Below are 26,301 nucleotides of genomic sequence, written 5' to 3' on the forward strand. Positions count from 1 at the left end.
GGTCTCCAGAAAGGGTAGTCTTCTTTAAAAAGCAGGCGGGATCTTTTTGAGAACTCTTCAAATTGTCCTAACTTGCAACAATTTAGCTTTCTGTGGAGTTCCTAGTGCACCCAATTAGAGATCAACAGAAAGGCAGCAGTCTGGACAGAGCCACCAAGCTGGGAACACTTGGTACTCTATAATTAGAAACTTCTGTGGTTCACAAATAGACTACAAAAATGCTCAAAACTCTGCCAAGCAGGTGAGACACAGTGTAATTCAAACACATTCTTTATTCCAAGTTCCCTCAATTTAAGGCTTGTCAGAAAATATTTCCTCAGTGAACTGAAGTCGGATGGAACTTTTGGAGCTGTGGTATCTGGTGACACTCTTATCCACATGAGCCATGCTTCTGCTATTGAGAATCCATGAAGAAAGTTTCAAAGTCCAGATTCAAGTCAGAAACGAGGGCATCCACCAAGTCATCAATGGAGGGGCACTTCTGCAGCATGCCTGCAACCAGAGCAACAAGTGTCACGTGAGCACTCGGAGACACCAGGGGCAGGCAAATCCCTGACACCGTGCCTTTAAAACCAGAGGCTGCTCTACAGCCTCACATGAGAGGACATTTCCTAAAAAGTCACAGGCAGCATGTGACCTGCAGCTGTTCATGACTTTAAAGCATTTTAGTCTTTTAGCAACATCTGCCTTAGAGACTTAGGCCTAAATGCATTTCCCAAGAAATTCTGTTTCTGTAGATACTAGTGTCCACTTGGAATGATGATGTTACCAGATAGAATTTTTGAGTTACTGTTGACCAGGGTAATTTAGAATTTCAGTTTGATTATTGGTGGGGTTTTAAGTACACCCTATACACTTCAAGCCCAATGAGATGTCAGTTCCTTTGCAGAAATCTTGCATCTGAGTCCCTCCAGATTTCGCTCAGCACTAGAAGGGAAGACGACTCCGATCTGCAGAAACTCTGATGGTCTCAAGAACCCACCCCAAGTGAAAGATGCCTCATCCAGGAGACAGCTGATGGGAGTCTGTTATGTGAAGTTTAAAAAGGGTCTGGTGAAAACTGAGTGGTATAGTTGCCTAAGCAACAGGGAATAGGGCATGAGAGAATGTTCTAGAATGATGGTTTTGTTCTCTATCTCGATAATAATTCAAGTTACATTTGTGTGTGCGAGTTAAATTCATTGAATAGAACAATGGAGATGCCTAAAAAATTTTACCATTATCTAATACCAAATGGTCAGCCTTGAAAACATACATACAAGTAACATTATACAGATTGAACAGGTTATATTTAGAAATATATATATATATGTACATACATATGCATATATGTAACAACAATGAAAAAAAGATGCCATGATTTGAAAACAGAGCAAGGAGAGAGATATGGGAGGGTTTGGAAGGAGGAAATGATGTAATTATATTATAATCTCAAAAAATGAACAGAAATAATTAAAAATTACCAATAAAAAAGAACACTTAGTTCCAAACTTGTGCCTTTTAGGGGAGAGACACAATAGTGGGAACCTACAAAAGTGTCTGTTGTCCACTGGCTTGTCTAGGGGTGTAGGAGCCTTAGGGGACAACTTGAGGCTCTGAACCAGAGCGGCAGGGACCAGAAGAAGAACCCAACTGGGTACAGGAGGCGCAAGATTGCATGGACAACCACAGGCCAATGTGAGTAGCGGAGAACAGTCACGTGCCGATGGCTGGGCTGCAGTCATCAGTGAGAAGACCTAGGAAGGCAGGGATGGTTCAGGTCTACAGACAGAACGGAGTCATTCTACCATGCACTGGACATGGGGTGAGATGCAGGTAAGTAAAACCAGCTCCCAATATGCGGAATCTGCTAACTGGGCTGGTGTGGCTGAGAATGAGCTACAGATGAGAGTGTTTTTATTCTCTTTCACATTCAGATTTAAACAGCTCCATGTTGAGAAAACCCGGACAGAAAATGACACTGTGGTGCCTTTATTTGCACAGCTGAAATTCAAAGCCCCACGTTCTTCTTCAGGAAAAGCACCCGCATGGATGAAAGCGGCTACCCTGGTTGTTCAGCTATGCTGTCAGTGCAGGGTCCTGGGTCTCCAATGGCCACTCCAGCGGCAGGGTCTGTCTGTCCAGCACCTTCCAGATGCAGCTGGTGCTGTAGATAGATTCCACCTGATTGGAGAGCAGGGCACATGCCTTCCCTGGGTACCAGCTTTCCTGATGCAGAGCCCATTTGTAGGAAATCTTTAAACATGGCTTTCAATTAATTATACATTTTACTATCTGAAACCTTTCTATGATTACATAACTGCTTATTTATAATTAAATGACTGTGATGGTCAGAGGGTGAAACCGTTTATTCAGAGCCAACCTAACAGGTAAGTATGACCATCCTGTGTCTTTGAAGTGGTTCATTTCAACTCAACAATCTGCCAGCATAAATGTGACCTGGTCTCATCCTCGGAACAGAGATACCATCCTGTGCCAACTGCCTATCCTACATCATCCCTGCATCTCAAACAGTGACTGTGGCAACAAGAGAGAAGCACAAACAGCTTGGGTTTTCCTCAAAAATTTTTGTGAAGTTTGATGATTTTGTTTGTAATGCGATTGTTAAAGATGAAAGTGTATGAAGAACTTGGGACTTGAAGGATCAGGAAAAGTAGCTGCTGGGCACACAACAGATCCAATCAAAGGATCATATCCAACGCTTAAGTGTTCTACAAGTATCAACATGAATTGACTCTACACAGAGAATTAAAGACAAACCCAATGTTTCAGACAGTTCCACAAATAAGAAAAACTAAAGTTGGCCCTTATATCTATCTGTCCTGGATAGTTTTTAGTCAACTCAACATAAGCTGGAGTCACCTGGGAAGTGGGAACTTCAACTAGAACATGCCACCACCAGACTGTCCTGTAGGTAAGTCTGTGGGGGCACTATCTTGATTAATGATAGATGTGGGAAGCCCAGACCACCGTGAGCAGTGCCATCTGAGAGCTATTAGAAAGCTGGGTGAACGTGAGCCAGAGGAGCAAGTCAGTTCCGTTCTTCCATGGTCTCTGCTTCAGTTCCTGCCTGGAGTTCCTGCCCTGACTTCCCTCCACGAAGGACTTTAAGCTAAGTGAGAAATAAACTTCCTTCCTTACGTTGTTTTGGTTGGTGTTTCATCACAGCAATAGAAAGCAAACTGAAACAGTGTCTATTTACCTACCTAAAAACCTCTAGGAACACTTGTGTTTGAAAAAAAAATTGTCAAAACTGTTCCCTTTGTCTTTCAGTCTTAATGTGGAAAGGGTGACTGTAGTCTGTAGTTTCTGGAGACCCTGGGTGGAGCTGTGCTGACAACCTAGTTCTCTGTGGAAATCACCATGGGGGATATGGATGCAAACAAATAAGGACTGTGTTCACAACTGAAAAGAGAAAATGACAATGGCAAGAAAGTCCAACTGTATTCAGACACACACTGTGTGCCCATCGGTTCACAAGAGGAAACCAGGACACCACCGAGTCTCAAGTACCTGCCCATCTTCGAGGTCATGCAATAGCCAATGAGCCAGTAAGTAAGAATGTTTAAATTGCTTTGTTTCATTTTACCCGAGAGGCAAATTGGCCAACAAAAGACAGTATAAGCCAGAACACCTGCGTCTTTGCTGGTCTACTTCTAGTACCTTGTTTAACAACCTTGAAACACAGGGCAATTATCCTGGGCCTAACGAAATAAATTATGCTATCAAATGGATTCCAGAACTGATGGTTGAAGCAGCAGATTTCCATGTTCCACTCTCTACGTGACTGCTGACACTAGACTATAAAGAGTGGAGGCGAGATGGCTCCCAGGGGTAGATGTAGGATGGGCTTGCTAGGGAACAGCCATTCAAATGAAGAGGGTACTGAGTGCCAGGCATGATGTTAAGAGCAATAACCTCCTGGCATGCTCTCTCTCTCTTTTTAATGTATTTTATTTTTAAATTGAAATAGAATGGCATCATTTCTCCCCCCCTTTCCTCCCTCCAGCTCCCCCCAGTCACCATCCTTCAAACCCCTCCCATGTGCGCCGCCCCACTCTCAAGTTGATTATATTTGTTATACACATACATGGGTATCTGTATGCACAAATACATATTAATAGAACCTGCTGAGTCTACTGTTGTATGTCTATGGTTTCAAGGCTGACCACCTACCAGAGACAGATCTTTCAACTAGAGGAGAGACCACCCAGTTCACATGGTTTCTATTGGTTTTCTTGAACCCTGGGAGTTTGAATTCAGAACTCATGCTCTTTAGGTACTAGGATACAGTTTTCATGTTCTCCGATTCTATGAGACAATATCATCCTAAAATGGCCATGTTTAGATGATCAGCATCTTTGATGTGATATATATGTGGAGAAATCCTGGATGTTTCCAGTTTCTTGATGTTGCACATGACCCTACATACAACAAATGCACTATTCCCAGGCAGAACACCCACTAGGTTTTGGCAGCACACTGCTGCTCTAGAGGACACTATGAGCAGTCTACTGTGACTACCTCAAAGGAGACAGAGACAGAACAAACTGGTTTGTGTTGGCAGGGCAGCAGGCTGGTAATGGCCACAATGGAACATTCAGGAGACTAGGATGGACAGTCCACGATCCAAGGCCTCATCCCATCAGGGCACATGTTGAATGCTTGTTTGTGGCTGGGACTGTCTCGTACATGGGGGGGGGGGGGCGCCTAATTGTTTGGAGCCTCTGGATATTTTCTGGGTAGCCTCACGTATCTGTGACATGTCCTTGCAATAGAAGCCTTATTGGGGGAATGCTACTTAAACACGCATTCTATACCGCACCAAGAAGAGTCCTTATTCGCTCCAGGATGAGGTGTATAGCGTATGTGCAAGTACACGCATGTGCTGTGACTGTACAATACAGTACATATGCGATCTAGCCAGACCTTTAAGACATCAACACAGTGGCGCCTGTAGTCTTTAGGCCCTTGAATGCCCTTCTGGGTACACAGCTAAGGCTTCTATTTGCAAACATGGCTGAAAGCAGCCGCCTGGCAACTGGCATGTGTGTGCTTCTGAACCAGTCAGCCCTGCAGAGGCAGAGTCTTGCTCTGGCTCCTTTACCAAGTGCCTGGGGTGAAATGGTTTGTGTATGGGTTAGGGAATGCAGGGGATTACCGGCAATTAAAAACATTAGAATTCATTTAAGCCTTGAAAGAGAAGTTAAAGAGTTACATCTCCCCTTTGAATCTAGTTTATAGATTGTTCAACACCAAACAAAGATGTCCAATAAATTCAGTGTAGAAGTTTAGTGGAGGACAAAGGAGGATCAATGAAGAAACTATAGAGAGAGCCTTTGTAAGGGGTTTTCCATCCACTGTTCATTCATTTTTGATATTTATGCCAGAGAATCCAATGTGAACTACAGACTAACAAAGAAATCCCCTACTATTAGGAAGATGTCATAGATAAAAGTCCAGAGACTCTGTCTTATAGGAATAGTGACTTTTAAAAGTTGAGACCAATCTTACAGGTGTCACTCTGGAAACCTGTTAGAAATGTAATTTATTATTACTTTTTGTTTTTGTAGTCCTGGATGAGTTGAATCCCTTGCATACCAGGCAAGAGATCTCCCATGAGCTACATGCCTAGCTCAAGAAACACAAATGCTGGTCCAGGGCCCCCAGACCCTGCATCAAAACTAGTGTCCTGGGATCTGCATCATGCTCCAGTGGACATGGCTAGCCCCAGAGACCAGAGGACATTAAACCTGAAAATGAGAGGTAGCCGTCCTCAGGTGGTGGCTGCCCTTGAAAATGGCTAGGCACAAAAGATGTACACCCATTTAAACCATGAAAGAGCTTCCCAAGAATAATAGGAAACAATCACAATCAGAAAAACAAAAAACAAAAAACCAGAATTGTGCCGGCGATGGTGGCACACGCCTTTGATCTCAGCACTCGGGAGGCAGAGCCAGGTGGATCTCTGTGAGTTCGAGGCCAGCCTGGGCTACCAAGTGAGTTCCAGGAAAGGCTCCAAAGCTACACAGAGAAACCCTGTCTCGATTAAAAAAAATGTTTAAAACCAGAATTGTTTGGGACATCAAATGCCAAGTTCCCAGAGCAAGGACAAGGTAGCTGAAAATACACCTAAAATGGCCAAATGGATTTCTATGAAAATGCCTAAAAATCTGTGCAAGAGTTGGGCAGGCCAGGCCAGAGGGCTCTGGGGAAGGAAGGGCTGAACCGTGTTTTTGTTTAGGAAAACAAAGCAGCAGGAGATAGAGCAATGAGCAGGAGCAGGCCGGAGAGCAGTGCTCGGATGACTTCTGCATGAGAGCTCAGAAACCCTTCTTGCATGGTTCTTTCCTTGTCCACAGGCTTGTTCTGTCTATGTGAGAACTACAAGCACACACACCTCAGTCCAGGAGCCGGAGTCACCACCCCATGGGAAGGCCTCACTGGTGGGCACAAATACTGGGGCCTGGGGAGTGCCATGAATATCCATGGCTCAGTAGAGAGTGGATGGCTGCTGCATAGGAATCAGAGCCTCCAGAATTGGGTTCTCTCTGCCCAAACACCAAGTTCATGTACCCTCCCCACCCTCTGGGCTTCCAGAAGGAGCCTGAGCTGAGAAAAGGACTGAGGATGCCTGGAGCTAAGCTATCCGGGTTGTCCTCAGGCATCTTTGAGAACACTCCAGGTCCCCACTGCTCGTGCTCAGGCCTGTCTGCACATCTCCACCCGCTCCTATAGCTTCTTCTGCACAGTTCCCTAACACCTGTCTTTCTTTAGGAAGTCAAGAGTTGCCTCTGTCACAAATATTGCCAGCTAATAAAAAGTCAGTTCACAAGCTATTTACAAGAGTTGATGAGGTCTAAGGGGCCTGGAGAGTTTCAGGGGTAACTGGTGAGCATGGTCTGCATGCAGAGGACAATTCTCACTCAAATGGTGCTGCTTTCCTGTGAGGAGGAAGGTCCAGGTGACAGGTGAGCGGGTTCTGAAGGCTAATCTCTGTTCTCTGCCCCCACCTGTGAAGAACTGGTTCTTCAATTATCAAGTCAGGCGAGAACATTTCTGTTGTGGGCTTTGTGGGTGCAGGAGTAGTTTGTGGGGTGGATGTGCATTCCGGGAGACAGAAGGCCCTGGAGCTCTGATGGTCTGATAATATCAGGAGAGCCAGTGTTCAGAGGCCAAGACAGCGGGACAAACAGCCCGTTGGATCTTTACAACAGCTGCCAAAGCACTTCCACCTCAGCTGATTAAATTCCAAAGGACCAGTTCCCACTTATCTGTCACTTTACTTAGGGACAATCTGGTGAACTGATAGGAGCCTCTAGCTCCAAAAGGAAATGAGCTGTCAGGCCAGCAGGCCAGTTAGGAAAACCAACCCAGGAACTACCATCTAACTATGGAGCTGCTGGGCAGGCTTGGGTGTGGGGCTGAATGGGACATTACCTGGTTTCACATGGCATTTTGTAACTTAAGATGCCAGCCTAATTTTCTTCTTCTACGTGGGCATTTTCTTTTGAAGCACATGAAAGAGGAGCAGGGAGAAAAAAATACATTCTTCCTTTTCTAAGTATATTTTGGAGGTCTCTAACAAAGCAATGTATTCTGACATTAGAGTGAGCTTCTGGTAAGTGGTTAGCCTTGGTTGATCAACTGGATAAGGGCTTTGGGCCAGGCACCTAATGTCCCTAAGCCTCCGTTCTGCCAGAAGCAACCAAGGAAAAGCAAAAACGCCAGAGTTTAATAGCCTTGACGTTTAGGAAACTGGCTTAAGGTCACCTATTTTGCTAGACCGTCATACAGATTAAATAAGGTTATGTTTAATGCAGGAAAATGCTTAGTAACTGTAACAGTAACCCTCAGCCTCAGGGGTCTGAAAACCTACTTCCCAGTTCAAGAGTTGACGGATGAGGCTGCTCATTATTTTTGCACAAGCTGAATTTCAGGACACGGCTCTATGATTAAGTATTTAGGTTATTACCACAAAACTTATAATCACAAGGTAATTATCCAGTTCATGAATCATTGCTTATTTTACTTTTTTCTGCTTCTTGCTATCTGCTCAAAAAAAAAAAAAAATCAGATAGCTAACTGCTTAATAAAGTAAACAAAGAAACAAAAAGATGTTACTAAAGTCACCCCAATTGATGACCTGATATAGCTATAATAAGAGATTTCTTAAGAACACATCACTGGGGTGATAGGAAAATTCTAGAAAAGGACACTGGGGACAATCACACAATCTTGTAAATGTAAATGCTTTTGACCAGTAAGCTGAAATGGTTAAAATGCTAGGCTTGGGGCTGGAAAGATACTCTGGTGGTACAAGTATGAGATACAAGTTCAGGTCTTCAGAATCCACATAAAAGCCTGGGACAGAGACAGGTGGGTCCCTGGAGCTCACTGGCCATCCAGCCTTTCTGAATTGCTGAATTTCAGGTTTAGTGAGAGACCCTGTCTCAAAAAATGAGATGGATAGTGACAGATGAAGACACCTAATATTGATCTCTGGCCACTGCTCATGTGTGCACCGCACCCCACAAACACACACAGCCGATTTTCTATTATTTTACTCGACCACAGTTGAAACACTGCAGCACATGGTTCATCCGATGAAATGCTAACCCAACATTACAGAAGAACAGATTACCTTAAAAAGACTTAGGAACTCCGGAGGAGGTCTCAACAGCCATCCTCAATACCATGACTAATTCTAAAAATCCTCTGTAATGGTTAATGGCTATTTTTTTATGCCAAAATAATTATATGTGCCAAACTCGGTTCAGACCCATTGGGAACTTCAGCTACAAAGGCTGCCTGACGCCTGAGAGCTGTTTAGTGACTTTTATGAGATTGGAATTCCCATTCCAAGTCTGTCTCTCCCAAGCCTGGGGCAAGTGTGTGGCTCACCTTCCCCCCTTTGAAGTTCTTGCTTGCTATAAGGCGGTGGCTACCCACACCTTTGGCTGAAGGTGGATCCCCACTATCTACCATCAGCTCCTGAGGAAATCAGACCATCACCAGCATGTAAACTGCCAGCAAGTCAGGTTCCTCTCTTCCTTTGAACTGAAGAGCTGGCCTGCTCCGTAAGCTGCATTAGCATCTGTCGCTGTTCAAACAGGCTGCATCTCCGTGGGGTTAGGGCTGTGTTCATCTCTCAAAAGAAGCAGGGCCAGCAAGTACAACCCCACACGTGCTGTGAGCACACTAGTCAGGTCTCATTTCATCATCAGATATAATAATTCTACTCACAATTACACTTCTGGGTTACAAAACATTTTGCCTTTTGAAGCTCAATGTCTTCCCCAGACCAACATGCCCACACATTAAATAAAGACACACCCTCTTAAAAAACTCAGCACCCGGAACAAAAGTGAGGCCTCAGCCTTGAGAACGCAGGTGCTCTCTTTCATTTTTTTCCTTCCACAAAGCTCTCGCTATTCCTGAGGCTCTGCTGGGTGAAGAACTGAATAAGCGAAAAGGAAGGACTCCATTGACCTGGCTGTTACGCTGGGCTGCCATCTACCTCTATTACCGAAACGGAGCCATAATCCCAGTGTTCCCAGCTCTAGATCCGGTGTCATGACACATGTCTTCACTTACTCCTGGGTAAATGCTGTTCAAGAAAACGAGGTTCCCACCACTGAGCATGCTTCAGGAACCACATCCTGCATTCATACTTGGCAGATCTGAATTTCCTGGAAGGCCATTTCCCTGTAGGTAAGGTGAGAGTGGTGTATCCTTCTAACTGGTGGACCACTTTGCAGACTGGTCTCGGAGAGCTCAACAGCATCTTTTTCAGTGTCAGTATATTTCTGATGAGGCAATTCAGTCACCAAAAATTACAAAGAACAAGGGGAAAATACAATGGGACATATAAGCAACTACTTCTAAAGCAAGGACTGCCTGGGATAACTTGAAAAAAGATGCTGAAGGAATTACCAGCCCACGCAAGGTGAGTCAGTGCTCCAGTCAAATCCAAGTTCTGTCCTTGCTACCAGGTGACCTCAGGCAAATGAGTTACGAAGCAGCCCGGACTGCTCAAAGGATTAAAGAATACATGCAGTGCACACAACACTCGGCACGTCCGAGGCCCTGAACACAGCTTTCAGCTGTAGTTATGAGTGCTACTGTTCTCATCACCTTTGCTCCTTTAATAACGCTTTCCTACACATTAAACTCCAGAAACAAAGTCAGACTATTAGCTAAGATCCAATGGAAAGCATTAATGCTTGGAAATCAGTATATAAGGGTATTTATTATTTTAATGGAAACCTCACGTTAGTGTGAAATATGTGTGCATGATGCCAATTTTGCAACCTAAATTCATTATCATTAAGGTTGCACTACACCCAGAAAAGTTTCCTTTAAGATACTGGAAAAACTCATACACTAGAAGATAGTTTGTAATGATTGTTGGAGGACATTTTCCTTTTCCAATGCTCTGTGGCAATATTCCCAACAGGAAGCAAATGCTAGCTTCAAATTGTTTTAAAAGAGTCATTTTCTTTTTAATTATGCTTATGTGTGTGTGCACACGCGAACGTTCAGGTGCCTGAGGAGGTCAGAGGTGTTAGGTTCCCTGAGCTGGTGTTACAGGCAGGTGTGAGCCACCTGCCATGGGTGCTGGGAATCTAACTTAGGTTCTCTGCAAGTGCAGTATTTGCTCCTAACTGCTGAGCCAGCTCTCCAGATGCCAAGTTCAATTCTTTAGCTACCATCTACTCTAAGTGCTGAGTACTTTGTTGTAGACGAATGTTCCAAGTGTTCTCTTGGTGTATCCCCAGCATCAGTCCACTCAGAAGCTCAAAGCCTCAAGAGCACTGGGCAAGAAAACTGGGACTCCAATCAGAGCGCCTGACAAATGACACCTGCTTTTCTAATGTTATTGTCCATCATGTAGAGTCCCAACCTCATACTAAGAATAACATATGGGAAGTGGACACAGTGGTGAACACCTTTAATCCCAGTACTCAGGGGGCAGAGGTAGGTGGATCGAGAGAGAGAGAGAGAGAGAGAGAGAGAGAGAGAGAGAGAGAGAGAGAGAGAGAGAGAGAGAGAGAGAAACGCCTGTCTCAAACCCCACCCCCCAAAACAATACCATCTGGGGGCTAGAGAGATGCCCCAGGTGGTAAAATGCTTGCCACAAAAGCATGAAGACCCAAGTGTAATCCCCAACACCGAGGTAAAACCTGGGTGTAGGGCATTGGCTTACATCCCCAGCCCTGGACAGATGGGCACAAGAGGATCCCTGGGCTTGACAGCCAGCCACTTTAGCTGGTTCGTGAAAAGCCCTGACTGTCTCCAAAAATAAGGTGGGGACATGATGAGGGAAGACAGTTGACAATGACCTCTGCAAGCCCCCTCCCATGCACACTCTCACACATTTTTACATTCACGAACATGCATACATATACACAGAGAACATCACATATGCATTCTAATGTTTATGCTTTATGATGTTCCCACTAAGAAATCACAACATTGAAATATATTATCTATGTGCTACTTTGAAAATGTACATGCATCTAACCATGTTTTAAAGAATGTGTTTACTATTATTGTATGTGTGGTGTGTGCACTATGGCACACATGTAGAGGTCAGAGGATGACTGTGTGAAGTTGGTTCTTTCCTTCCATCTTTATGTGAGTTAAGGGTATTGAACTCAGGTCACCAGGTCTACATGGCAAGTCCTTTACCCACTTGAACCATCTAACCAATCTTACTTATCCTTATATATGAGAGAGAATTTCAGTATGTAGTCTAGGCTGGCCTTGAATCTTCAATACTTCTGTCTTAGCCTCTTAAGTGCTGGGATTATAGATGTATACCATAATGTCTGGCACTTTACAGAGGACATAATAAAAATATAGAACCACTGGTATACTTTTCCGGTTGAGTCTGCTTGCCAGAAGCTATTTTATTGGCGGTATCTCAGTTCTGAAATAAGTTAAATCCCAGACACTTTTCTGAAATGTTACACAATAGAAGGGCTTGGGCAAATGTATACAACAAATAACAGCTTCTATAATTCGGAAGAAACTACCAAAAGAAGCACCAACCATCAAAATCAGGAAGTGACAAGTGGGTCGAAGAAGACAGGGATGAGGGTAGAGCTTCAGGAAGGCAGCAGAGGGGTGCTAAGTCAGCCAGTGCTGGGACCACTCCACACCTCAAGGTGAGCCCAATGCCCTGAAGGACTAGGACAGCAGTCAGACTTCATCACACCTATTCCGTGACCTGTGCAGCAGGATAAGGCAGACCCAGGATGCTGTACACAGTACACCCTGATTACATCATCAGCCTTCCTGTGGAGAGAGCCTGCTTCCCAAGAGTTGCTGAAAACTCAGTCCAGGATTTCTGAAGTCACTTGGGCAGGAGCTTCTGGGGCCCTAGGTTAGTATGAGGTGCTCAACTGTGCTTCAGGAACCTAGAGAGCAGCAGCAGCAGCAGCAGCAGCAGCCACGACCTGCTGAGAGGCTGCGTCTTCACTGTCCCTTCCTCAGGGCTACTTTATAATCAACACTGTCCCACTCTGCGGGCACAGGCACTGCGTGAAGTACATACAACAGTTTACAGAGCATTTACAGGTGAGGAAGTTCAAATCCTAGCTGGGCAAAATGGCACATTCATGTAGTCCCATGTGCTTGGAGGGTGAGGCAGGAAGATCTCTTGGGCCCACAAGTTCAGAAGCAGTCCGGGAAACATTTTAAGATCCAAGTTCAAAAGAAATGATGTTAAAATTCTGACTATTTAAAGGTTACTTTCCTAGGGAATTTTCCTAGTCTTTCCTAGCAAAACAGATGCCAACTGGGTCTACAGTGCAGGCCACTGACACACCTGCCAGGAAGTGCAAGGCCCCAGGTTCAATTCTCAGCAATGAAGTGAATAAAATTGTTAACTCCAGTCACTTGAACATTAAAGATCAAGAGGGAGCTACATATGCTGGCTCACACCTGCAATCGCAACCCTCGAAAAGCTGAGGAGAGAGACTACAGAATAAGACCCTGTCTCAAAAATGAACAGCTGCTCTTGGTTCTGACTCAGGGTCTCCTAGTTACTCCTGGTGGTCCCTTTCAGGCTTTCCAAATTCTGCCCATCTCCACTCCTCTGTGACTCCACCAAGGCACAGAACCTCTCTACTACAGCTGCTACACCAGGCTGTGGCTCAGGCAGGTGACCTCCTCCTCCTTCTTGTCCCTCATGTCATGTCTCCATACCTAACCCATGGGCTGGCCTCAGCCGCCTGCTACACCAGGCTGTGGCTCAGGCAGGTGACCTCCTCCTCCTTCTTGTCCCTCATGTCATGTCTCCATACCTAACCCATGGGCTGGCCTCAGCCGCCTGCTACACCAGGCTGTGGCTCAGGCAGGTGACCTCCTCCTCCTTCTTGTCCCTCATGTCATGTCTCCATACCTAACCCATGGGCTGGCCTCAGCCACCTGCTACACCAGGCTGTGGCTCAGGCAGGTGACCTCCTCCTCCTTCTTGTCCCTCATGTCATGTCTCCATACCTAACCCATGGGCTGGCCTCAGCCGCCTGCTACACCAGGCTGTGGCTCAGGCAGGTGACCTCCTCCTCCTTCTTGTCCCTCATGTCATGTCTCCATACCTAACCAATGGGCTGGCCTCAGCCACCTGCTGACCCTCCTCCCAGCCTACTTCCGTTCTCCTGGACTTGGGCTCTTGGTGCAAACCCAGGGTTCCCTAGTTCTTTCCTGCCGCTCCTCTCAGCCTTGCCTTCCAGCACATCTCCATCCAGTCACAGTTCTTTGTGACTCCTCTCAATGACCTGCTCTCTACCAGGGACCCCATACCTGCCACACTTGGTTAGGACTCAGAGTGGGCAACAGCAACCAAAGAATAGAACTCCCACCCAACAAAAATAAGACTGGCTATTACACCAAGAATCACTTCAAACATCCTAACTCCAGATGCTTAGACCCCAGCACAAATGTCTCAAATATAAACAACCAAGACAATAGCCTTCTCCAGAAGGCAACAATATTATTGTGTTAGGCAGTCAAAAACAATTTACCTGAAACACAAGACAAGGACTTCAAAACAGCAATTATGAATATGTTCAGGGACCTTAAAGAAAATATGAATAAAGGCTTTCTTTAATGAAGACTGGAAACAAAAACAACTGAATGGAATAATAAAAACACTTCAAGACACAAAAGCAGAATTTAACAAAACAATAAAATCACTAACAAAAACCCAAGCTGAAATGAAACTGGAAAGGAAAAACTCAGCATGCCACACAAGAGCCTCAGAGGCAAGCCTCACCAACATAGTAGAAGGAATGGAAGAGAAATGTCAGGTGTTGGAGACAAGGTAGAAGAAAATACCCCAGTCAAAGAAAATTTCAAACTTAAAAAACACCCAATCACAAATATCCAGAAAACCTGTGACACTATGAAAAGATCAAAGCTACAAATAATAGGAATAGAGGAAGAAGAAACTCAGGTCAAAGGCATGGAAAATATTTCTTTAACAAAATCATAGAAGAAAATTTCTCCAATCTAAAGAAAGAGAAGCCTTTCAAGCTACAAGAAGCATACAGAAAACCAAATAGACAGGACCAAAAAAGAAATCCCCATCTATGACACATAATAATCAAATCACTAAACATACAGAACAAAGAAAAGCTGCAAGGGAAAGTAACATATAAAGTCAGGCCCATTCAAATAACACCCAACTTGCCAATGAAGCACTGATTCTCAACCTGGGGGTCGCGACCCCATCGGGGGGAGTCAACTGGCCCTTTCCAGGGGTAGCCTAAGACCATCAGAAAAACAGATATTTACATTATGATTCATAACAGTAGCAAAATTACAGTTATGAAGTAGCAACAGCAATAATTTTAAAGTTGGGGGTCACCACAACATGAGGAACTGTATCAAAGGGTCACAGCATTAGGAAGGTTGAGAACCACTGCAAGGGAGACTCTGAAAGCCAGAAGGGCCTGGACAGATGTTCCACAAACTTCAAGGAACCACAGATAACAGCCCAGGTTACTACACCCAGTATAACTATTGACTGACATTGTGATTCAATAGACAGAGAAAGAAAAACATTGCACAATAAAACCAAATTTAAGCAATTTCTATCTACCAATCCAGTTCTACAGAAGGGACTAGAAGGAAAACTTCAGTCTGAAGAAAAGATTAGCTATATTCAAGAAGACACAAGGAATAAACACCCCTAGGACAGTTGGTCAAAAGGAAAAAAAAAAAGGAAGGGGGCTGCCATATAGGAACAAAATAACAGAAATCAATAAATACTGCTCATTGGTACATATTAATATTAATGGTCTCAATTACCCAGCAAAAAGACACAGACTAACAGTTTCGATTAGAAAACAGGATCCGGCCGGGCGGTGGTGGCGCACGCCTTTAATCCCAGCACTTGGGAGGCAGGGGCAGGCGGATCTTTGTGAGTTCAAGGCCAGCCTGGTCTACAGAGCGAGATCCAGGAAAGGCGCAAAGCTACACAGAGAATCCCTGTCTTGAAAAAACAAAACAAAACAAAACAAAAAAAAAACAAAAACAAAAAGAAAAGAAAACAGGATCCATCCTTCTGCTGTATCTATGAAATACACCTAGTCATTAAAGACAGACATCACTTCAGAATAAAAGGATGGAAAAGGTATTCTAAGCAAATGGACCCAAGAAGCAAGTATGTATAGCTATTCTAATAGCTGACATTATAGATTTCAAGCCAAAACTAATAGAAGAGATAAGAAAGGAAACTACATACTCATAAAGGAAAAGTCCACCAAGAAGATAATCTAATTCTAAACACTTATGCACTAAACATATGGGCACCCAAGTTTCTAAAAGAAACACTACTATAGCTAAAATCATAGATTGACTCTCACACACTGGTAGTGGGTGACTTCAATTCTCCACTGACACCAACAGACAGGCCATCCAGACAAAAACAAAACCGAGAAATGCTGAAGTTAAATAATGTCATAAATCTAATGGACCTATCAGATATCTGCAGACTATTTCACTAACCACTAAAGAATATACTTTCTTCTCAGTGGTCCATGGAACCTTTTCCAAAACTGACCACATATTAGGATGCAAAGCAATTGTCAACAAATTATTTTTTAAGAAAGAACAGAAACAACACACTGCATCCTATTAGAATAGCCTTGATCAATAAAACACAGGACGGCACATGCTAGGCAGATGTGAAGAAAGGGGAACACTTATTTATTGCTGATGGGAGTGCAAGCTGGTATAGCCACTATTGAAATCAGTGTGAAAGTTCCTCAAAAAGTTGAAAATTGATCTACCACAAAATCCAGCTATGCTACTTTGGGGCATATAACCAAAATAATCTATACCCTTCTTTAGAGATACTAGCTCACCCTTTTTCATTACTGCTCTATTCATAATAGCTAGAAATTGGAAGCAGCCTAGATATCTATCAACTGATAAATGGATATTAAAAATATGGCACATTTACACAATGGAATATTATTCAGTTGTTAAGATAAATGAAATTATGGAATTTGCAGATAAATAGAAACAATCATCCTGAGCGAGGTAACCTAGACCAAAAATAGACAAATATTGCATGTTTTGTCATATATATATATATGGATGTTAGCTTTTACACTTTGGATACATGTTCGATAATCTTAATAACCATAGCAGTTAGGTACCTAGTAAGGGACCAGTGGGTAGGGGAGGATCTTCCAAGGAAGGGGAAATAAAGTACAGTGTTATAAAGAAATAAAGGGGAAACTAAAATAGGAAGATTAAATGGGGAGAGGGATGGAAAGTGGGGTAAAAGGGAATGTTTGGAGGGACAATGGACACGAAAGGCCTTTTGAAAAGCCAAATAGACGCCAACTATTGTAGAAGCTTCCTAAAATATAGATATACGTGCAAGAAATTTAAGTGAAATCACCATATAAAGGGGGAGACAATGCCCCAACTAGACATCTTAAGCTACTAACTAAGGCCTCCAGTGCCAGGAACAGTTATATTTTGTTGAGTCATTGGCCAAAGGGGTCCCACAGACTCCCCACCTAAATATTGTAGGCCACTGTCAAGGCTATTGGTTATTTTCTATAATATGATGGTAGGTCTTTACTGAAGACAGCTTCTTTATGTCATCAACCATGGAGAAATTGAACTGGTGACAAATTAGAAGCTTCACCCCTACTGACTAGCGTTCATGATGCTAGAAGGTACTTTTTACACTACTGGAGGAAAAAAGTAGTATCAACATCATCCAGCTACCAACCCTGTGACCTACAACAGAGATCTGACTGTAAGATTCACTGGTGTAATAGTGACGTAGTTGTTACAGGAATAACCAACCACTTCCTGATTAGATTTAAGGTCCACTTCATGAGATAGACCCTATTCCTGATACTGCTAAGATTGGCTAAGAACCCAAGAATAGATAGGTCACGGGCCTAGGGGAAAACCTAATACTATTATTCTGCTAAAAGAACATAGCAATAAAATAAAGTAGATTAGAGAATCACTCAAGCCTTATCAGAGAAGCTACTTCTTGCAGTAGATGGTAATTAACAAAGAGACCCACAACTGGTCAATGTGTAGAGAATGAGACACTTTGGAACACTCAGTCCTAAATGTCTTCCCCTCAAGACTCAGGATCTGTGTGGAAGAGGAGGAAGAAAGATTGTAAAAGCCAGAGGTAATGGATGACTACAAGGAAAACAGTGTCTTTCAGCTACAACAGGACTGACATACATGTGAACTCACAGAGACTGTGACAGTATACAAACAAAAGCCTACACGGGTTCAAACCAGATAAAAACCTCATCACTGAAAAGGAGAAGTGGACACAAAGTCCCACCCCTACTCAAGAATTTATTTGTAATGGATATCTGATGGGAAGAGAAGATCGGTTTTCTCTAGTGGAGTGTCACTGGGTATATCAAGCACACTCCAGTGCAGGCCCCATGCTCAGGAACAGCTGACCAATACAAAGCCGAATCCATAATGTTTGTGTACTTCTTGCCTCATTTTATTTTTGTCTTATTGATTAAAAAAACTTTTTGTCTGTTTTGATTTTCTTTATTTGTGTGTGTGTGACAGAGAGAGAACATGAAGTTGGGTGGATAGGAAGGTAGGTAGGATCTGGGAGGAGAAAGAATATGATCAAAATCTATTATATAAAATAAAATAAAATAAAATATCAACCAACCTCTCTGCTTAGCTGCTTTTCTGCTGCTGCTAATAAAACAATAACCAAAAGCAACCTGGGGAGTAAAGGGCTTATTTCAGCTTACAGATTACATTCCATGATTGAAGGAAGACGCGGTAAAAACTCCAGGCAGGAATGCAAAAACAGGAACCGAAAGCGGGGACAATGGGGCAATGTACTTACTGGTTTGATCCTTATGGCTTGCTCAGCCTGCTTTCTTTTATCCAACTCAGACTTGTGCTGTCCAGGTGTGGCACTGTCCACAGTGGGCTGGACCCTCCCACATCAATTATCAGTCAAGAAAATCCCCTACATACACACCCACAGCCCAGGCCAATGGCGGCAAATCTCAATTGGGGTTCCCTCTTCCCAGGTGACTCTAGTTAGTAAGTTGACAAAAAATAACCAGCATGCCTCACCACAAACCCCCAGACCCACCATAAACAAAACCAAAAAAAGTATCAAGAAGGGGGAAAATCAAGAGTAGTAGAGGCTCTGGCTAACGGTAGAGAGGTGGCTTTGTTTTCTGGTCTGTCAAGAGATCAGCACACCGCAGGGCTTCTCCTGCCCTACCCTGTCAAAGCACAAAGCACCCAACAGTTTCTGTGGTGGTAACAGGTGCTCACTCCCAGCCTGCGTCATCTGGTTGTCCAGTCAGCACAGAACACAAAGGGGGTTGACCCAAGAGGTTGATTAAGCATTAAAATGCCAGTACACACAGGCACCGCTTATTCCTGGTGCTCCAGCAGCAAGGATTTAGAGAATAAGAAGCCCAGACCCCAAACAGTCACTCTTTCTGTGAGGGCCTTTCACTTAAAGGAGCCACGTTTCCTCTTTCGTGTATCTGAATCTTTGAAATATCGACTCTATTTTAACTTTCCAACTTTCCGTCTCAAATCCTATGAGTTCAAGTTCACTTTCCTCTTTCTAAAGTGAGGACAGCATACATGAGTAGCTATTTGAATGGTGGGTATGTTTGGTCCTTATCCCATGCCACCAGCCCAAAGCAGGCTGCAGGCCCCAAGCTGGGGAAGGAGACTTGTAAGAGCTAGTATCCTCAGACTGTCACCCTCCTGTGCTGCGTCACCCAGTTGTCCAATCATCACACAGAGCAAGGGTGGCTGCATGAGGGGTCAGGCAGGGCTGAGACCCAGGACTCCCTCTAGAGCAGTATGCACTAGCTGGGTAGACACCTCTTTGAAACTCACCATAGGGGATCAAGGTGGACTCTAGTTTAGAGTTTTCCCTGAACTCCTGAAAGTGACACAGTTGAACAAACACTGGACTGCTGCTCCAGCCTCAGGCTCCTGGGGTGGTGGATGAAAAGTGAGTGCTCCTGGAACCAACCAACACCAAAGGGAACTAGGAGGCAAGGAGGAGCTGCAGGCCACAGGCTTCAGGACAACTCACGCCATACTAGGCCTGTGCTTGCAGATGGCCTGGTGTCAGTGAAGCTCTGCAAGGGAACTTCCATTACTAACATGTACAGACTATTCCATGCTGCTTAAATCAAGCAGCGGGACTTCTCTGAGCTCCTATGGCATTTTCTACAAATACTTTAATGTTCATTTCTTTAATAGTTCCACTAAGTTACTAGGATGACTTGGTGGTCTTCCATTAAAAGAATATAAATGGAAAGACTGATCTATTTCACTATGCCTATGGAGCACTGGCTATGTACAACAGAGTAACTATATGTGGCATTCAGGTGCAGAGATCTACAAAGGAAAGAACACACAGCATCTTCAAGAGCCAAATGGCAGCATCTATTTAAGGACTCCACTTTTGATAAAAGTGATCAAAAAGGCCAGGCGTTGGTGGCGCGCACGCCTTTAATCCCAGCACTCGGGAGGCAGAGCCAGGCGGATCTCTGTGAGTTCGAGGCCAGCCTGGGCTACCAAGTGAGTCCCAGGAAAGGTGCAAAGCTATACAGAGAAACCCTGTCTCGAAAAACCAAAAAAAAAAAAAAAAAAAAAAGTGATCAAAAAGGACACAGTACAGGAAAGGGGCAACAGGGATCCTGACATGGTGTGTGGACTGAAGGGGCTAAGCAGGCGGAAGGAGGTGAAGGCCAGGCTGGTGCCTAACAGAGGAAGGCAGAGAATAGGTGAACCTGAGCACGGAGACTACTCCCAGCTGACCCAGGCAGTGAGTTCCAGTAGCCTCTTACGTACATGGGAAAGGCTGTTTGGACCAACCACAGACATTTGTTTGGACCAAACTCAGTGTTGCCTCTTGGCACCAACATCATCCTTCTTCTCTTAGCCATTAAGGGAAGAGCTCCCCCTCTGGCCTAGCTGGAAATGGCTGCAGGGTAAACTAGGATTCATCAGGGTTGCAATACAAAATAGCTAGTACAAACCTTCAAAACGGCCCTGCTGGGGCTCTTCTGCAGTTTTCTCAAGGTGTCCATGGACTGTTCACGGCTCGTGCTGTCTGCCTGACAGTTCTACTGTAGGCAGCAAGGCAGCAGAGGAGAGTCCAACATTTGCTACTCAGAGAGTCAAACTGCTCAATTCCCGACACATTTTTCTTGTTTATAGAAAACTAACACTTTCAATACAAACGAAAGAACTTTTCATTAACACTAACATTGACTTTGAACACATGTTAACACCTTAATAGTGTTCAGTGTATCAGGAAGAGCTGGTTCCCACTCATGGGTGTCAGTTTCCAAGGTTCAGTTTGTGGTTGCTTAGCACCTTGCACTTAGACAGGACAACGGCAGGAGTGGGTGGTGGAGAGCTGTTTACTACAAGGTACAGAAAACAGAAAAACCAGGTTCTATGCTAGCCTCCCAAAGAGCCATTCCCTGTGGTCTGCTTCCTCGAGCTCCCCGAACAGCACCACCAACCAGAGACCAAGCATGCAACTAGGAGCTATGGGGATAATTCATAGTCAAACCTTAAAGTCATACATTTAACAAATCTCCACTGGAAGATACAGAGCCTTATGAATAAGGCTGTAGATATGACCAGGAATATGATGCCAGTTCAGAACTCAGAGAACTCCGACCTTACTGAGGGCAGAGACCAAAATAAACCAATGTGGTGAACTAATATATATTAACATGAAGTGAGAAGTAAACAGGGTAAGGTGGTTCAGAGCTAGGAGAGGCCTCTCTCACTACAGAGAAACGCAGAACCTAGGCAAACTTCTGAACAACCTATCACGAGTCATCAGGATGATTTACTTCCAGCATTAGTCGTGCTTGACATGATAGAATTTTTACAAAGCACCTTGTCCTAGCCAGGGATGGCAACAGACCCCCGCATTCCCAGCACTCAGGAGGCAGGACTGCCTCCAGGCCAACTTAGACTGCATACTAAGACCTAGGTAAAAACCCACACCACTATCACTAGAATCATCTTCCTTCTTGTTTAATCTCTCTATGTGAGGGGCTTTCCTACGTCCTACAGCACACTTCAGGAAGGCGCTCAGGAGCCCAGGCCCTGGGCCTCTGAGCATGTTCTGGCATCTGCTGAAGCTTGGCCTCCATCCCTGGGGGCACAGATGCTGGCTCAGACAGGCAGAACTTGTCATGTGTTAATGCTTATCTCTTCTTGAAAATTCCACTTGATTAAAAAATTAAAAAGCAAACAGACATTAAAAAATAAACTTCAGAATAATAACCATCCAAAGGCAGCATGTACCTACTGAGCATGCCAGCTTCCTGCCACAATGCTAATATTTGGGGATTAATCAGGCTGCATGACTAAAAGTTAACTGCATGTTTTTAAAACTAGAAATAAGAACTACTAATTTTTAGTGCTAAAAATGATGTAAGTGCCCTTCCTAAATAGCCCCGCACACATTTTGACAAAGGGAAAATCAGTCAAGCTGGTGTTGACTAGTGACTGTTTATTTAGCATTCCTACTTCAGATGTCAGCTGTCCTTCTGCTGACAGACAGGTCTTATGGCTCCCTGTCAGCATGCTTGTTTTGTACAAACGACAGCAGCAGCAAAGCCAAACAATAAGCACATTTGGTTATGTTAGGTTAGTAACTGTATTATCAAACAAAACAAAAAGCCAAAACAACCACCACCACCAGGGCTTAATACCTGGATGATACATTGGTAAGACATCAAACTTTTAAAGCAGACTAAACAGTTTGCACCAGTTTGAGTAAATGTGCCATCTTGTCAACAGGAGCTGTGTAACTGGAAAATGGACCTGACTTCTGGAAAAGCAGGCTCCCACCGCCAGCACTGTTTGGGTGGAGGCGGAGTTTTATCTGGGTTAATTCAGCAGCACAGGGGTTGAACCCTCTAGGCTTGGCACTCCTTGCTCTGAACTCTACACGGTGACTGAGTGTCTATACATTACACTCTGCTCGCCCAACTGTATCCCACAGTTCTCAGTTGCTATAACAACATGATGATCTCTCTGGGGTTAAAGCCTGGAGCTTAAAAAAAATAAATAAATAAAATGAAAGAATTCATCACGACATCTCACTCCCTCACTCCAATGCCAAATCCCAGGACACACCGAGTCTATTCCATGAATATTTTTCAGTTTCTTTCTTTCCCTCCAAATGCCCATTCTCCAACAGCCAGCAGTTTATTTAACTTAACCTTTACTACTGCCTTCTGCTTGGGCATCTGTCCTTGACAGCCAAGGGATACTGTTAGAAATAAGTCTGCCTTAGGACACTGTGGTTCCTCACAGTCCTGAAATGAATGCCCAAAGTCTCCAGGGTGTCTGCAGAGCCCTGCAGAGCCTGCCGCCTGCTCTTCCCAGCTCCATTTGTATCACGTTACTCTAACTGAACCTACTACGTGCCTCCACTCCCCCGCCCTGCCACAGTGGGAATGGCTGCCAGGAAGCAGGAAAATGTGGCTCCATATCACAGCTTCAGTCTAATCACGAGCAGGCCATCAATATTTACTAAAATCTGTGATGTACAGAGCCCCCATACGGTCCAGGGTTAGCTAGTTCCTGGTGGTCAGCATGTTATGCTGTGATGGCAATTTGTTACAACTAAAAGGCCAATTCAGAGTGTGACTGACGAAATGTGTGCTTTCTTCTCATCATCTGTTTTTATCTAGTGCCTTTTTCTGTCCCAAGTCCCACCCAGAGCACCCTACACTAGTCTTGCCTCTGTAGGCTCCCACACTCTCATCCTTATCCATAACCTTAACAGTTTTGCTGAGTACTGCCCAGACATGAGGCAGAATGATTTCCTAGTGGGTTATCTGATCTACTCATGATCAAACAGGGTGTGATTTGGGGACAGAAGTCATGGAGGCAGCACACCTCTCTTCATCAGGGACACAGTGCCCTCACAACTTGTCACTGCAGCCATTCCTCACCCTCTGGATGAGATGCCATCTGCCAAACTTGTGAGTGAAGCTCCACCTGTTCCTCTCCCACAGTATTTGGGGGGTGTGAGTGGGTTCACACCGCACAGATTGAAGTTGGGGGAGGGCTGGGTGCCATATATGATGAGAATTCCTCTCCATGGGGAATCTGTCTGCTCTGTCCACTCACCCCTTCGCTTGTCTGTGTCAGTGTGCACACAGATCCTTATCTGAGACTCCGGTTCTCCCTGGGCATGGCACTACTGACCTAGGTGCTTGGGTTCCTGGTTTTGGCCACTGGGGGCTCTGTCAGCAAGCTCACTGCTTATGACACACTTCCACTCCTGAGTGTGCTTTTGGGCACTCATTTTATGGCACCCAAGATGCTCCTGGCTCATTTCCAAGTCTTCCCGGTTCTGGGCCTAGAATCAGCCATTTCCCCAAGGAGCCCTGGTTCCATTTCAGGGAGGATGAAGTGAACCCATATTTACTGCATGAATGCTGTAAACCTGTCTCTGGGGGGATGATGTGAACTCATGTCTGGGTGGATAGTATGAACTTGTTTCTGAGTGGATGGTGTGAACCTATGTCTGGGTGGATGGTGTGACCTGGAATCTGGGAGGATGGTGTAAACCCATGCCTGGGTGGATGGTGTAAATCTGTCTCTGGGTAGATGGTGTGAACCCAAGTTTAAGTGGATGGTATGAACCCATGTCTGTGTGGATGGTGTAAATCTGTCTCTGGGTAAATGGTATGAACCCAAGTCTTGGTGGGTGGTGTGACCCAGTGTCTTGGTGCTGGGAGTCTTCCATGCCTGGTCTTAAGAAGTCTTTTAAAGAAGGGTAAATATCTAAGTTGATTGCTTTTATTAATCTCCTTGGAGTGACCTTTGGGAGTCTAAGCCATAATCCTTTGGTTTGTTTTTGTGAACATAAATAAAATCTAATGAGCTAGAAGAGATGATTCAGAATAATTATGGCAAAGTGAATGCATTTTTGTTCCTATAAAGATCTGCGGAAATACTAAGTAGTAAATGAATTTTAATCAGCTTAAGGTCAGGCCTTGCGGGCTTCTAGGCCTTGGTCCTGTGAGTCACTTGGGAAGGGAGTTTCTGTTTCCTGAGAATTGACTCATTTATCTCCTATTTTTTTCCTCTTATCTGATCTTTAGAACACAGTCAGTTATCCCTTTGCAAATCACTCTTGGCCATAGAGACATGAAAATAAAGCTGAGCTTGTCTGTAGAAGGGGCTGTAGCAGAGCACAGGGGTTTGTAGGGCCCAGGGCTTTGTCCAGTCTTTCTTCTAGGGTCACTGTGGTCACTCACTGCTGCTACATGTGGTAAGGAAGTGGGAGGCTTTGTCAGGGAGTGGAGAGTGCTCAGAGGAAGCCACAGGAAGAAGGGTCCCCTACAGATTCAGAGGCCAGAGGGGACTCTAAATGGCAATGGGAATAGTTGGGTTGTAACATTTAAAAAAGCAGACGACACAGACTTGGAGTCCTCAAGGCTTATGCCACATTCCATGATCTATAGATCAATCAGGTCAGAATTCCTGCAGGGAGGCAACTTTCAAGTGAAAGGGTGGGGACCTCTTTATAGAAACAGAGACCCTTGTTACAGGGCACTAAGGGAGGTGACACTCAAAAGAGGACCTGGCACGATGACCTCTCAGTAGTTAGTAAAAACTATGGAAAATGAAGTAAAATTTAAACCCCCAAACTCATCGAGGGCACAGAGAGCACAAGCATAGGACAGTCTTAGGGAGGATGGGCTGCTGGCTTGCATGAGGGGCTCACCTGTCCCTCACAAACTGCTGACACAGTCTCCACCTCCAGCGCTCAGGGCCACTCTTCTTGCTGCTGGGAAACTGTTGGGCTTCCCAGGAAGGACAGATTAGCCTGGCCGGATACTCACCAGCTCAGGGCTCTTGATCTTTTTAGAAAACTATACATAATCTAAAATGATAGTAAGGAAACTGAACTCGGGTTCATGCTCACCACAGTACAACTTAAGATTCCAGTGTGGATCTTACAGAACAGCAACGTGAATGAAAATGCCACATCTTCGTGTTTTATCTTAGGCAAAAGTACTCAGAAATTGGACATTTAATGTAACGCAGAAACTGAGCAGGGTGTAGGAGGCAAAGCCAAAACCTTCCCTCACACTACACGGAGAGGGCGTGGCCTTACCTAGAATGGTAACCAGAAAGTGGGCTTCAGTCAGGCTTTGCCACACCATGTTCAGTTGGGAGCTTCAGCACTAAGTAAGGTGCTTGTGACATGTTTCTTTACATGACCTATGAATGCATTTAAAAGTCCACAGAGCCCAACTGTCTAGGAAGCTCTGACTCATTACTACATGCACATGTGCCACCACACATACCCCTCCACAAGACAGCAGAGGCGACAGTATTTTCAAGTCAAATTTCATTTTATGTCACTGAGGGAGACTGACTTTGCCAAGAACCAGTGGCAGATCTAGAAACTGAAAATCCAGTTCTGTCCTGCCACACTTCTCCAGTGAGGAGACACTGCTTTGACCATGGTGCATCACCCCTGAGGGGAAGGCCCAGTCTCAGAGCAGCCTGCTGTCTCCTGTGAGAAACACTGGGTGATGTGCTACCACCTCAGCTGCAGCAGCAGAGACAGGACTGCCTGGCAGTGGGCTTTCACTGATGAGCTGGCCAAATGAGACAGAAAAGAAAGGCACCACTGTGAACTCTTTGGGGCTCTCTTAGGTGGGATGCAGCCCACTGAGGTCTGTCTCCTGGGGGGACTGAGTGGTTAAGTAGCTGGATCATTGT

General features: G+C 44.6%; 1 protein-coding gene across 1 annotated transcript in view; it reads right to left on the bottom strand.

The window, feature by feature from the left end:
* Nucleotides 1-252: 252 nt before the first annotated feature.
* Mipep (mitochondrial intermediate peptidase) overlaps nt 253-26,301 on the bottom strand; it is a 134,670-nt gene continuing 108,621 nt past the window's right edge. The window contains exon 19 of the mRNA XM_059273530.1: nt 253-492. Within this exon, the coding sequence (XP_059129513.1) occupies nt 395-492 (98 nt within the window). The 3' untranslated portion in view covers nt 253-394. The remainder of the gene's footprint in view (nt 493-26,301) is intronic.

The sequence above is a fragment of the Peromyscus eremicus genome, chromosome 9 (genome assembly GCF_949786415.1).
Source record: "Peromyscus eremicus chromosome 9, PerEre_H2_v1, whole genome shotgun sequence".
In the NCBI taxonomy this organism is placed as follows: domain Eukaryota; kingdom Metazoa; phylum Chordata; class Mammalia; order Rodentia; family Cricetidae; genus Peromyscus; species Peromyscus eremicus.